Source organism: Euprymna scolopes, chromosome 36, assembly GCF_053919585.1.
Source record: "Euprymna scolopes isolate OS-2025 chromosome 36, ASM5391958v1, whole genome shotgun sequence".
NCBI classification, from domain to species: Eukaryota; Metazoa; Mollusca; class Cephalopoda; order Sepiida; family Sepiolidae; genus Euprymna; species Euprymna scolopes.
Window position 1 is genome coordinate 94,741,991 of NC_136517.1, and position 15,532 is coordinate 94,757,522.

Genomic DNA, 15,532 nt, shown 5'->3' on the forward strand with positions numbered 1-15,532 from the left:
CGGAGGGTTGGCCGACGTAACAATAGATTCCAACAGGGTCACAGATCTCATTTGCCATTAGATTTTCCTATTCTCTGAGTTGCAATATTTGTGATATAGTCAGGAGGGTATGATCACCAAAAGCTGGACAGTTCTATAAACTTATTGACACTGACGATAGGAACTGACCAATCAAATGGAGCCACGTTCTGCTAGCAACCAGAATTGCTTTTAGCATTCCAGCAACCAATAATGTTTTTGTGTCAACATGAAAAAGATCTTTTGCTCCTTGCCTGCAAAATTATAAAATCTGGGACTTGCACAGAATAGCTACCCATTGGAAACTCTTCTGAAATTAAACATGACTTTTAATTCAAGGCTCTTTTTTTTTTATTTTCGAAAAAAAAAGAAACCCACAAATTTTCGATTGTATTCTCATTATGTTGCATATTAGCACTCCTGGGTATTGCCGAATTACCTGAGTCAGAAGATTATTATTATTATCGTGTAGTTTAATTAGATTTGTTTATGTCTTCAAGTCCAACATAAACAAATTCCTGATAAACCACCCCCTTAAGTAAGACACTTTATCAAATCTCCATTATTAGCAATTACTATGATATTGTCCCACTGACTACTGTACACACAATAACCCGAGTGGCTTCCGGGCCTTGATAAGTGGTGACTAACATGTAAAAAAAAAAAAAGAGATAAATGTAATTCAAGAACAAATATGGTTAATGACGTTTTAGGAATTTAACTTGACTAGATTCTATAAACAATAAGGAATTTTAGATTAATGGAAACAAATATGTTTTAATGGAAAAGAATGTGCGTTAACAATAATAATACCTAGATACGTGATACAAATGTCGGCTGATAGGATTCTTTGTAGGCGTGCAAATGATGTAATCACAAAGAAATAGTTTTAATCTATACATGGATGTTAGTAGAAGGGACGTCAGTCAAAGAAGTCAGAGAGAGGACACCATGGAAGCCAATAAAGTCAAGATCAAAATATGAAATCGAAACGTTTCGGAAAAAGGAATGTTAGTTTTAATAACTAGTGTAAACAATAATTTAAAAAATAGATCTGACCTCTAGAGTCTGACGCAGAGGTCACTTAAGATGAAGTGGATCTTAGTCAAGAGCTGAAAGTCAGTTGAGGAAAATCAGTCGAAGAAGTCAGACGAGAAGTCGGGGGAAGACAATATGGAAGCCGATAAAGTCAAGATCAAGATGTGAAGTCAAAACGTTGTAATCTCCGAAATGTTGTGTAACGTGATCGTCTTGAGCGACTAGACATCACGAGCCACAGTTTCCAAAGGAAGTCAGAGGTTAGTTTACACGGTGTGTGAATAAATGTTATATGAAATGTAACTGTTGTGATATCATATTTCAAAGAAACGCGTATGTGATTTCATCTCGGTTGTTAGTGTCATATTAAATGTTTATCGAACTCTTAAACGTTTACAGACTCTGTCTATTATATAGATTCTTGTTATTATATACACTCTTCTTCTTCTTCTTCTTCTTCTTCTTCACCAAAGAGCATTTGTCTAAATCTCCATCAATGGAACATTGTCTCCTCTCGCCGTTTAAAGCTCCCTCATGTACAAGTACTTGTTATCCCCTCCGAATAACATGTCGATATGTTCACCTCATCGTTTCAGTCCAACTTAAACAAAACATTGTTCATCGTAAAAAGTTATATACACCCTCTCTGTAGGTTTATATACATCCACATTTTTTCATCGATAATTTGATACCTTGCTATCCAACAAGTAAATCTGGACAGCATAAGAAGGAAACCTCAATATTTTAATTGTACATAAAAATAGATTTTGCGATAAACAAAAAGTCGTTTGAATAGTGAAGTGTAAGAATGGAAGTAAAACTTGATCAGTTAGGGTTGAAGACATGCGTTGCATGGAGAGAAAGTGTTTGAAAACGATACAATGAATGAGTTATAAGAGCCTTAAAACAGGCTTAGATTAAATCTGTACCGTACAGGAAGATGTGTGAAGAACAGGAGACTTTGTTAGTATGGTCACACTGAAAGAATGGATAGGAGTGCCTGGGTTAATAGATGTAGAACAGTTGAGGTAGCAGGGCCATTTGAATAATGAAGGCTACGATTGAAAGTAAAACTTGACCAGTGAGGGTTGAAGTCATGCGTTGCATGGAGAGAAATGATATGAGAATGGTGATAAAAATGGATGTGCAACACAGGTCTTAAAGACTTAGATCTAATGACCTCAGAGAAAGATTAAATCTAGACAGTATAGGAAGATGTGAGTAGAACAGGAGACTTTGATGGTATGGTCACAGTGAAAGAATGGATGTGAATGCTTGGGTTAATAGATATAGAACAGTTGAGGTAACAAGGCCAGTTGTCAGAGTAAAACAAAGGAAAGCATGGGAGGAAGTGATAATGATGAATTTGAGATAGAAAAAGTATCTTTCATTTTTTTTTTTTTTATCAAGTTTTAAAAAATTCTATCGTTTCGAGTGCTTGTCTTTTTCAAATATAAAACGAAACTAATCGAAGCAAACGCAAATGTCTGTCCGAGTCGTATCTGTTCTGTAATTGGTCCTTGGTCAATGTAGGGGAAACCCTTCACACTGAGACAATTACTATTTATTTGGATAATGCCTGAGTGCTCCCTCCCCCCTTTTTTTTTTATTACATTCTCACCCCAAACAAAGCACATTGCCACTTTGGTGTAGTGGCCTACTATCAGGGGCAACAACTACTGGGGTACTATGTTGGGATTTGGGCAGCAAGATGTTGGTTCACGTTACACTTGAACTTCTGCATGTCAGTACAGTTGGGGAAGCAGGGACCTGGAATGGAATTCCAGAGTCTAGCGGTTCTGGGGAAGAAACTACTGGAGTAGAAAGATCTTTTACATCTAGGGATCTCTACAGTGTGGGGGTGGGATTTTGCAGCCTGTCAGGTCTGTCGAGGGTGTTCACGTCGTGGGGGCACAAGTGCTTGCAGTTCGTCAGAGCATTTACCATTAAAATACTTGTAGAACAGGCAGAGGGATGCAACGTTTCGTCGATGCGACAGAGGCTAAAGCTTAGATGCCAGTTCAGGGCCTATCAGATTTGTGACTCTCTTTTGAACCTTGTCAAGGAGCGAGAGACTAGCAGCAGATGCACCAGCCCAAATATGGGATGAGCTGCTTTTTCCCCACCACTTAAAAAAACGACCTTTAAAAGCAACGCCATTTCCGCAAGTCAAGTTTTTGATTGACTTCGTTAAATTAGAACGTTTTACACTTCCGGTTGCCTCATGGAGTAGGGGTAAGACACAAGGTTTTCTTTCTCTTTCTTTTCCGTCTTCGCGTCACGGGTTCAAGCCTGCCTGCCTCCCTATTATCACTTTTTTTTTTTTTAATGTTCTCAACACACACCTCCAAACTCCCGGGCAAGGCTGGGCACCCCCGCTAGTTATTAATAAAAAAGGAAAGAATAATTATGTATGAAAATTTAAATGCTATGAACAGAGAAGAAAAGGCTTAATCTTAATAATTACTGATAATAATATAAAAAAGGAAAGAATAAACACACATGAAAATTTAATTTTTATGATCAACAGGAAAAACTGTAACGACATCCATTCCGCTTACCTTCAGATTGAATGGCACGCCTAAAGCTTCCGACAATATAGGACCATTGTACCATTTCCAAACTTCTTTGACGGCTGGAATGTCATCATCCGAAATTCCATGATACATTTCACTATGAAAACAAGCAGAGAATTTCGTATGACTACAAAGACAACAATTTAATTGCATCGACAATTCATACAAAGATACTTTTTTTTTCTAATTTATTATCAGTTATTGTTGCAGGTTTAAAATGGTTATTGGCTGTGAAATAATTGCATAAAAATGATACAAAAACTCAGTGGAACATTTAACATATTTATTTAACAAGTTACGATTGAGATTATAAAAATTTAAACCATAGGATATGCGATGATATAGTCTCTTGATTTGGAGCTGTGTGTGAGCATCTCAAAGTATCATACGACCGACTTCAAAATCCAAGGACAGTCACTCCTTTTTACCGTCCAAGGGAAATAATTATTTTCTTAGATTAATCCCAAGTGTTTTCTTAAATTCATCATCATAATCGATGAGGCCCCAGCTTGTGGGCTTTGGGGAGTGGGGAGCCACCCTTTAATTGCCATTGCTCCCAGGTCCACTCTGACCCAGATTGGTTAGGGTCCCAACTATGGGTTAAATAGAAACCAACTTGAAAACAAATATATTCTATTAAAAATTTTTTCTTCAAAATCTTTGGATTCGGAATTAAATAACCTGAAAAGGGTTGATATGCCGTAAAACAAAAACAACCAATCAAGTGAAATCGACTCGGAAACTTCCTGGTCTTTCTTTATCCTCAAATCTTTCTTTGAATTCATATATTAAATCCATTGCTCTTTCTGCTTCTTACAAAGTCGGTTATTTTTATCGCTCTAAATAGTTTCTCATACCTGAAGCTATTCTTCATCTCTACAAATCTACGATCAGACCATTTAGGTATTGTTGTCATAGTTGGGTTGGTGAAGCTGTCCCATTTGAGAGTTCTTGATAAATTGTAGACACGTATCTGTAATCTGATTGCCTCCCCCCCCACACACTTTCTTATCAGCAACCTCTCTATGGCATGGAGATCAGGAGCAACAGCAGACAGACCTGAACGTACCAATCGAGAGATAATCTGAATTAAAAAACAAAAAAATTGACACTTTCTTTTTTTATTAACAACAAATCTCCCTGTGCTAATAACTTCTCATCTAAAAACAATGAGCTCCAATTTCTAACTATACATTGCACTAGTTACAACTGCCAATCTGTTTAGGGGGGGAAATTTTTATATAAAACTAGCAGTTCAGCCTAGCTTTATTCGGGCCCTATGTACTGTTCATAACTTTATGTGCATATATCTGTGTGTGTATATATATATATATATATATATATATATATATATAAAGTTTGACTCATGTCCCGGTAACCTACATGTAAAATTTCAAGTCTTTAGACCCAAAATTGGCAGAGGAGTTTGGTAGAGTCTGCAATGGTCAAATCTATCAACTTTGACCTCTTGGCAGCCAAATTTTCGCCCCAAAACTGATAAAAAGCTTACTGCATGTCTGCATACCCTTTTTCTCATCTAAAAACAATGAGTTCCAATTTCTAACTGTATACATTGCACTAGTTACAGCTGCCAGTCTATCGACATTGGTTCATTATACAACATATGACATGAATCTGTTTTATTTAAAGGGTCTTGATAACGTACAGAAACGTATCAATAATTTGGTTGGCGCTACCATTTATTCTGCTTCCTTTGTTCCAGCTTGTTTTGGCTCGTTGGTCTATTGGTCTTCACCAATTCAGTGTTTTATTACCTCATTCTAATACAGCTCAGTTTTTCCTTCTTCCAACAATCTTTTCATGACTAAAGCCAATAGACATTTGCAATAATCATCTGCCGTTCTTGTTAACTCCTTATATCAAGTGGCTTCATGTTTTGTTTGCGATTTTTATATAAAACTAGCAGTTCAACCCAGCTTTACTCGGGCCTTATGTACTGTTCATAACTTTGTGTGTATATATATATATAAAGTTTGACTCTTGTCCAGGTAACTTACATCTAAAATTTCAAATCTTTAGACCCAAAATTGGCAGAAGAGTTTGGTAGAGTCTGTAAAGGTCAACTCTATCAACTTTGACTTCTTGGCAGCCAAATTTTCGCCCAAAAACTGATAAAAAGCTTGCTGCATGTCTGAATACCCTTTATGTAAAATTTCAAATGTTTAGACCCAAAATTGGCTGAATAGCTTGCTAGACACCGCAAAGGTGAAATCTGTTGAACTGTAACCCTTTGCAGCCAAATTTTCAACCAAAAACCGATTACACAGCTTGCCCTATGTCTGAATACACTTTGTGTAAAGTTTCAAATGTTTAGACCAGAAATTGGCTGAGTAATTTTTTTTAACTTTGACCTCAATTTTGACCCCTTAACATTTATTGTTTTGGACTCAAATAAAATTAAAAAGTTTGATCCATGTCCAAGTAACCTACATTTAAAATTTCGAGTGCTTAGACCCAAAATTGGCGGAGGAGATTGGTAGAGTTTTCAAAGGTCACATCGTTGAATTTTGACCCTTTGACAGCCAAATTTCTGGCCAAAGACCGATTAAAAGATTTTCCCAAATCTTAATACTCCTTATGTTAAATTTCGAGTCTCTAGACCGAAAATTCACAGAATTATTTGGTAGGAAAATGCACACACACACACTTTCACAGATATATAGATACAATACGTATCACGAAATTCCCTTCAATTCTAATCTGCATTTCAATAAATATTTTGGAGATTATTTTGATAAAATTTCTCATTATAAGGGAGATAATTTGGATTCTTTGTTTTACAGCAAATCGACTTTTTTTTAGGATGTTTGATGCCAAATTCATGAAATTATGGAAATAGTTTTTATGCTTCAAGTTCTTTATATCTTCAAATATTTATTTGTCGTGTTTGGTTTTTATTGTTTTGTAGAGGAAAATGTTTTTATTTTTGACCTTGCAAAACATGCTTGAGTTTTGACTTAACAAAAAATAAAAATAACATCAATGTTCGTGCAGATCCAGTTAAAAAAAAAAAAAAAAAAAAAAGCTTGGAGTTCAGACTTTGCTCAGCCAACTCTACCCCCAGCAATGAAACAAGTGGTCAATGATCCAAGCTAAAGTATGAAATGAGGATTTTTGCAACACTATTCGGAGCTTCTAACAGCAAATATGGATATCCAGGATCCGAAAAGAAAGCAGACCCCAAAACTCGAAAAAAAAGAAAAAGTAAAAAAGGCATAAAAATTGAAAAAGTGGAAAAAATATTTACCTAAATTTTTCTCTTAGTTGTAAATAAACAGAATGCTGTAAGGAAAATAAAAATCAAAGACAAAAATTTAGAAAGAAATATTTTCAATCTATTTAAATAAAACGATAGATGTGTGTATGTGTGGTTGTCTATGTGCACCTGTCTGCATGTATGTGTGTATGCATGTATTTATGTGTGCGTGTGCGTATATATATATGTAATGTCATATGCTACTGGTACCATGTAACCCAGTACTACCTGCCTCATGGTTGGGTCACCAGTGACTAAACTGGTTCCCCCACCAAACTTGTTTGGTGAGGAGGATGGCTAGTCTCCCTGAAGGATTAAAAACAAAAACCTTCCAAAGGGCAAATGAACCCATTTTATGGGTCAACGGCCAACTAGCACCGTGTGCTTGTGTGTGTGTGTGTATATACGTGTGTTGGGGTGGAGAGGGTTCCCGTAAGCCGTGGTGAAGGCAACCTTTCTAGGAGAAGCAAATATCTGATATAAAAAACCATAAAGCGGGAGACCAGTACCCGTATTAAGCTGGTCTGCAGTTTAACTTATTGCTGGCTATCTTGCTCTTGCTTGTTGCTGGATCTCAACATTTTGAACTAAGAGAGAGACTTAGCTGTCGTACAAAGCTAAGACTCTGTAACATCATCTATGTATAGACACTCCCTCAGGCATTTGTCTATTAAAATGGTCCTGTGACGATGGAAGTCATTTTTGGGCTCATGGACTTTAAGTGTCTGAGGGAGTGGCACTCGTCTGACTGTTATATAGTTGTTTCATTAAAGAGTCTTAGAGAGAGACTATTATAAGTGATGCTTTTTCTTGTGAGAGTTCTTATTAGTAATGAGAGATGTGTATGTAATGACATTTTATAACACAGGCATATAATAACAATACAATTTACCTTTTTGTAGAAATCACAAACACAAAGATGAGCTTTATCCAAAACACATGATGAATTTATTTAATACGACCGGTCGAGATTCCCTCATTAAGAACTCAAAGTTTCACATCTTAGTTTCTGAAGTGACGTCTTGCTTCAGACGTCCGCCTGTCTGTCTCCCCTGACTGTCTCTCTGACTGTCTCTGACTCTCTCCGTGACCAACTAACTCCCACTTCCTATATTGAGAATCCATGCATCCCGGCCACGTGAGCAAAATTCACGTGTTTCAACATGCGCGACTTTGCATGTTTCCGACATTGATTTCCCAATAACCTATTTTTCTTGTGTTGTTTCCACAAAGGAATTTAACCTACATATCTAATTTATTTAACCATATTTTATTATCCACATTCTTTTAACAATTGAATAGTTTATTTATTATTTATTTCATCCGAATTAACAATTTACTGGACATTCCATTTAAACCTATTGTTCTTTAAAACTTATGTCCAGGGTTCGATTTCTGCTTTCTCTTATTTTCATTTTAACTAATCTCTCTATTTTTATACTTACATGAACAGGGGACAGCCCTTATCATGTAACATGACAAGACGTTGCAATCATCATCATATATATGTGTGTGTGTGTGTGTATGTACGAAAATATTTAACCGATAAACTTTTATTATACACTGAAATTAACAGGAAATTGTATTCATACACTAAGGATGGTTTATAACGAGTAAAATGAATCACATATACAGAAATATATCGACAAATTGAAAGGCAAAATGTTCATTTCAACTTGCTGACATATTTTTTTTCTGCGTATGTCCAAATCCAATTCATTTCTTCAAGTCGTTTAACATTAAATCTATTTTCCTATCTCTTGATATCTACATTGGTAGGAAACTCCGCTGAAGCACTAAATGTTTTGGTTTCAATCCTAGCTGATGACACCCAAGTCAAAAGTCAAGTTAAACTTTTAAAATCACTACCAATTATATATTGGGTATGCCGACATACTTCTACTACTTTCGTGCATAAATTCATTCATTGTTTGAAATGATTTGATTTTAAATCTTTCTTATCCATCTGTAGGTAGCTGAAATGGTAGGGAACGTGGCTGGAGTACTAAATGTTTCAGTTTCGATTCTAGCTGATGGTACCAAAGTCATTTTTTAAAAATCTTTTGAAATCAGTACTATATATTAGGTACAATATAATATTCAATAGAGAATTGGCTCTGTAATAATAAATACGAAATCTGCATGAATTAAAATATATTTAAGTGTATTTTGCGACCATTAAAGATTGGATGCACCATTGCTAGTATTAAAATAAAAAAATAATAATATCCGAAAACGAGGCTAAATCAAAAGGAGGTCACTCTCATATTTTTGTTTAGGGTTACTAAATTGGCCTTTTTAAAGCCAAATTTGGCTCTTTTTGAAACAGTTTGGCCATCAAAAATTATATTTGACCTTTTTCAAAGCGTAGGTATGGAACAAGCAGAATAATTTATAGATTGTTAACGGATATGCAGTTAAGGTGCAGCTGAATCACAATATGATAGAAAAAAAATCTGTTTTTATAGGACAAATTTAATAGAGACAATACGAGGGGCGTGCAATAAGTAATGCTCCTGACCCACTTCAGTAGAGCAACGAAACTTGGCACAGTTATTAGTCTTTCTCTACATAGGAACCACCCAGAGTTATGCATTTCTCCCATCATTTGATGCAGCTCTGGAGACCGTTTTTTGTAAAACACCCCAGGTTGGTCCTCCAACCATGACGTGACTTCAGAAATCAAGGCTGAATCATCTGGGAAACGCTTTCCTTTCAAAAACAACTTCATGGCTGGGAAGAGGTGAAAGTCAAAGGATGCAAGGTCAGGAGAGTAGGGAGGATGGGGAAGGATTTCATAACCACACGCCCGTGCTTCTAATCTGGCGACATGCGAGTTGTGGACCAGAGCATTGTCCTACAGAAGAAGGGTATCTTTGCTGATCTGGCCTCACCTCTTGATTTTGATAGCTTCCCTTAATTTCCTCAAAAGTGAAGCATAATAGGCTCCTGTAATTGTGGTACCCTTTGCCAGGAAATCTGTCATCCCTACTCCGTTCTGGTCCCAGAAGACTGTGAGCATGACCTTGCTAGCGGAGGGCTGCACCCTTGCCTTCTTTGGAGGTGGGGAGTCCAAGTGCTTCCACTGCATTGAATGGGCTTTGTTCTCTGGATCATAGTGATGAACTCAGGTTTCATCCTGTGTAATCAGTCTTTTGAAAAACTTTGACTCATCTTCTTGGCACATCTCCAAATTCATCCTCGAGCACTTGACGTGTTCTCGCTTCTGGAATGGTGTGAGAATCCATCTGGCAGACACCTTATACATATGCAAATGGTCATGAATGATAGTTTTCACAGACCCTGTACTAGTCTTGACATCTTGGGCTATTTGGCAAATAGTAATGCGCCGATCTTCCAAAATGGCAGCCTCAACTTGACGAACAGATGTCTCATCAATGGCAAAAGAGGAGCGACCAGGTCTGGGAGTTGTTTCCACAGACTTCCGGCCATGTTTGAATTCACGATGCCAGCATTTTACAAGGTCATATAATGGGGCATTGTCACCATAAGTTTCTTTCATTTTATCAAAAGTCTCCTGTGGTGTGCGTCCTTTCAAATACAAAAACCGGATCACTGCTCGACGTTCAACAGGCTCCATTTCACACCTGACTCAGTTCAAACACCTGTAAAACAGAAACCACAATTAGTTCAGAGCTGTAATTTGCCACATAACCCGTAGAGATATAATTCATTGCACATGCAAAATTTCAGCTAGATCAGACAACTGGAAGTGGGTCGGGGTATTACTTATTGCACGCCCCTCGTAGCTGTAAAATTGAAGTAAGTAAATTACCTGTCGGACAATCAGGGACACCGGAAGCATCAGCGAACATAGGTATGTGGAAAAAACATAACCAGATGATTTCACGTTTGAGATAATCTGTGAATTGTAAGAAATTTTAGTTTCAATGTTGCTTCAAACAGACAAAAACATTTTCATAACGAGTTTAGCGTAAACAAACAAACAAAAACAAAAAACAAACAAACAAAAAACAAGCACCAACACTGAGCAAAAAACATTCAAGTAGTAATGCCAATTGACCATAAAAATACTTTGGATATTTCAATATTTCAAAGTAGTTTTAAAATAGTCATATTCATAATAATAAAAGAAGCTTGCCTTTTTTCTGTTGTTCTCGGCCTTTGGGCCAGGATCAAAGTGTAGTATCTGTTCCGGCAGATACTACAAGCAAAGACCATATGTGGGGGCGACCCCACATATAAGACCTTGGTCAATGTAGGGGCAACCCTTCATACCAATTGTCACTATCCAGCTCCCCTACTCCCCAGGGAGTTGGTCCCCATTTCCCCTTCACTCCTCACTTTAAAAATCGGCCTTGTGCCTAATTTGCTCAGTGGGGGAGCAAATAAATACCTCAAAGTGTAGTATCTGTTCCGCAGATGCTGCACTTAAGATAATTTGTACCAGTCAATGGAGGAGAAACCCTCTATACTGGGACAATTATTATTTTTGGTAACCAGAGAGCACTCTTTTTGCCTACTTTTAGGGGAGCTGGTTTTTACCCCACCTTAAAAATGGCCTTGTGCCTAATTTGCTTTGGTGGGGAAGCAAATAAATACGTTAAAATAGTCATATATTAAAAATTAAATCACTGTGTAAGTTCTCAAAATACCAGCACTTCAATGTTGCTTAAAACAGAAAAAGCATAAATCTTCGACAAAAACATTTTCATAATGAGTTTAGTGCAAACAAGTGAAGCATGCGTGGTTCCCTGTGAGTGCACAGTGAACGAGGCATAAACAAAAAAAAATGACTAAGTTCAGCATTTGACCCCCCCTCCTCCCCATTTAGCCCCAAAAGTCCCCAGGGGACATCAAATCCTTGTGAAAATGAACAAATGGTGCAGTTTTAGGCCTTAACATATGTAAATCTGAGTTCTGCACCATGCAAAAAAAAAAAAAGAAATGACTAAGTCCATCATTTGCCCCCCCCCCATCCCCATTTAGCCCCAAAAGTCCCCAAGGCTTTAACATATTTAAATTTGAGTTCAGCACCATGCAAAACTGCTAATAAATAGAAATAAACAGAAAATTTTGGACAAATATGGTAAAAAAAAAAGTCCCAAAAAATAGAATGTCTTTATTAGACCTAAAAGAGACCCTGAGGCACACCCAAGAGTTATCGTGAAGTATAGACAAACAAAATTATATAGAAATCAGTTACAACTTTTCAGAAAGTTTTATAAAAATTCATAGCATCAATTTTTTTTTTTTAATAAGCACAAAAGTGTCAATTTTAGCCATTTTAACCTGAAAAGGAGCCCCTAGAGAGGTAACCAGAGTTTTCCTGGAAAATCCATTTTCTTACTTTCTTTTGCTCATATCATGCTTCATGTTTGTGCCAAAATTTTTTTAAATTCCAAGACATAGTTATTGAAAAAAGTGCGAACGGACAAACGTGAATTTAAAGGTCCACCCTCCTTTTGTCGGGGGGAACCTGAAAAGGTGCTTGTTAAGATAGATTCAACAGATAGATTTTTAAATATGTCGTTTTAAGCAAAAACAATACTATGTACTTAATTGTCATGTCGAAAATAGTAATATATCCAAAAATTACAAAAATTCATTGAATTGCTATTGTGTTTTTAGTAAAAAAAAAAAAAGAAAAAAAGTCTATTGCTATAAACAAGAAATATTGCAGCCATGACAAGTAATTTAAAATATTTGTTCCGAGTTATGTCCCCTTTGTGTAGAGTCGGGAGTCACCACTTATTAAAGCGTGAAGGCCACTCGAAGATAAGGATTAACAAGTGTAAAGTGGTCAGTGAGAAAGTAGCATAATAATCGTTAGTATAAATTGATTATTTAAACAGGCACCTCAACAAGAATTTGTTTACATTGGACTTGCAGACAGCCATGTTGTAATCAGCTGGAAAGCAGACCCATGGATAGGAATCCCACAGATGGGCAGTTCTTTTTTTTTTTTTTTTTTTTTTTACATGGGGGTTACCACTTATCAAGGCGCGAACGTCACTCAGGGATAAGGGTTATTGCGTCTACAGTAATCAATGAGATAGTATTGTAGTAATCCTTAGTATTGGGGTTTTTGATAGAGTGTCTTAAGGGGGCGGTTTGTCAGGAATTTGTTTATGTTGGACTTGAAGACGACCAAGTTGTAGTCAGGTGGGAAACAGGCAAGCGGCAGAGAGTTCCACTGGCGTGCAGTTCTAAGAAAGAAGCTTTGCTCATGGAATATACGTTTGGATTTAGGCACAGATAAAGAGTGGGGAAAATTATTGACAGTAGTTTCAGCCAGACGGGTGTTTCTCGTGAAAGATTGGCGAGGGGGGGGGACGAGGGATTGGAGCTCAGACGAGCACCTGCCATGGAAATAACGATAAAACAAAGACAGGCTCGCAACGTCTCTTCTGTTCTAGGAAAGAAACTTTGTTCATGGAATTTGGGCTTAGATTTAGGCAGATAGAAAACGAGGGAAATTATTGATGGCGGTTGTAGCTAGACGAGTGCTTGTTGTGGAAATTTTGCAGGGAAGGGGACCATAGATTGAAGCTCAGATAAGCACTTGCTGTGAAAGTAACAACAGCGCAGAGACAGATTCGCAACATCTCTTCTGTGGGAAAGAGGTTGCAGAGAAGAGAAGAGAAAAGGACATTATCCGGATTTCAAAGTTCTTTTAAAATGTGGAGAAAAAAAACCCAAAATAAATTTTTTTTTTTTTTTTTTACATAAGCATCACCACTTATCAAGGCCAAGAGGTCACTCAAGGATAAGGGTCAAAGAGTGTACAGTAGACATTGGACAATATAGTAATCATTAGTAATGAAAATTTGGTAAATTTGTTAACTTATATAGAACGGCTCATCAAGAACTTATTCACGTTAGACTTGAACACAACCATATTGTAGTCAGCCGGAAAGCAGGAAAACGGAAGACAATTCCACAGGGATGCAATTAAATTGTCTCGGTCGTGAAAGATTTCTCCTCCATTAATTGAGAACAAGAAATTGAAGTGTAGCATCAGAACAGATACTACACTTTGATCTTGGCCTGACTGAAAAGCAGGCAAATAGAAGAGAGTTCGAAAGCTTTGTTCATGGAATCTACAGTTAGGTTTAGGATTAGATAAAGAATGGGGGGAAATTATTGATAGTGGTTTCAGCTAGACGAGTGCTTTTCGTGAAAATTTGGCAAGGAGGCACCATAGATTGGAGCTTAGATGAGGACTTGCCATAAAAATAAAATAGGGCAGAGACAGACTCGCAACATCTCTTCTGTGGGAAAGGGGTTGCCGGGAAGAGAAAAGGCATCTCCCACTAGGTTACAAAGTCTTTTTTGAACTCTGTCAAGGCAGGATAAACTGTTTAATGATAAGTTCTGAGCCCTGTAAAGACAGGAAAGAGTGCTGTGTGCAGTCACCTCCCCTCATGTTGCAACAGTACTCCATTTTAGGACGTATCTGGCTCTTAAATGGACACGTTAGAGAACACCTATTATTTTGTTTTTCTGAATCAAAAAGCAAACTATACCTCTCCAGTAAATTCTTGTGAACAAAACTTCTGTAGAATTCCCAAACAGGTGATGCATGGTTTTTCCCTCTTGAGAACACTTTCTGGAGACTTCCCGCCAGAATATAATTGATCCACAAGCAATTCCGTGGAAGCCTGCATGGGGAAAAGAAACAAGAATAAATTTAAATCAGAACAAGCAAAATACAATTGTGCAAAATGGCAAAAATTAACGATTATGTCGAATAAACAAGATGGCCGCCTGATGCCGAGTTTTAAGTAAAAACTAAAATGAAATACAAAACCAGATTATGCCAAAAGAAATATTTTATTTTTGAAACCTGTGAAAGACTTAAATTCAAAAAACAAATAGTTTTATAAATAATTGGCTGTATTACATGTTGTTCGTAAGCACAGCGTCTGGAAGGTGATAGGCACAAAGTTTAAAAAAATAACATAAGGAAATGGTGAAATCTAAACTACACAAAAACACAATTTTGTATTTAAGATATGCTTTTCTTATATACAGTTTTTTCGAAGGTAGACATCTTATTTTGCTGGGTTATTATTTTATTAGCAATTTAATAGATAGTTGATTTGAAACAACTTTTCGATCAGGATTCAGAAAAAAATTGATTCTATTTTTTACTGGAGCGGAAATAGAACGCTTTACTGACTTTAATTTAAATGAGTTGTAAGAGCTTGTAAATACTATTCTAAAAACAGCATGGTAACCTATGTCCATAAGAAAATTGGGTGCTAATGCAGAGAGTGATCCGCGCTATTTTTTAAAACGTATTTCCACGTTTAATTAAAGTTTTATGATATGATTTTTAATCAATGGTAAGGTTAAAGTACAGAATAGGTACAAAACACCCTCCCCTTCCCATGTTAAGAATGGCTTTTTAAATAATAACATTATTATTCAGCACGAATTACTCTTTGCATGAGTCCCGAAAATTGTTTAATAATGACATGTACTATTTATTGTATGAAAAATAAAAAGAATTTTGGGCTTTAAACCATGTCTGTTAGTGATGCCATGTTTTAATGTTAGTTAGCGTTCGTTTATTTAGTAGATTTGAATTCTGGAATTCAAGGATTTTCAGCGCTCAGCCAATCAGAATGGACAG

General features: G+C 36.6%; 1 protein-coding gene across 1 annotated transcript in view; it reads right to left on the reverse strand.

The window, feature by feature from the left end:
- Positions 1-15,532, reverse strand: part of LOC145260685 (tRNA pseudouridine synthase Pus10-like) — a 91,371-nt gene that overhangs the window by 71,561 nt on the left and 4,278 nt on the right. Inside the window, exons 3-6 of the mRNA XM_080119070.1 lie at positions 14,421-14,555; positions 10,706-10,792; positions 6,901-6,935; positions 3,618-3,729 (exon numbers count right to left, since the gene is read on the reverse strand). Coding sequence (XP_079975196.1) covers positions 3,618-3,729; positions 6,901-6,935; positions 10,706-10,792; positions 14,421-14,555 — 369 coding nt within the window. The remainder of the gene's footprint in view (positions 1-3,617; positions 3,730-6,900; positions 6,936-10,705; positions 10,793-14,420; positions 14,556-15,532) is intronic.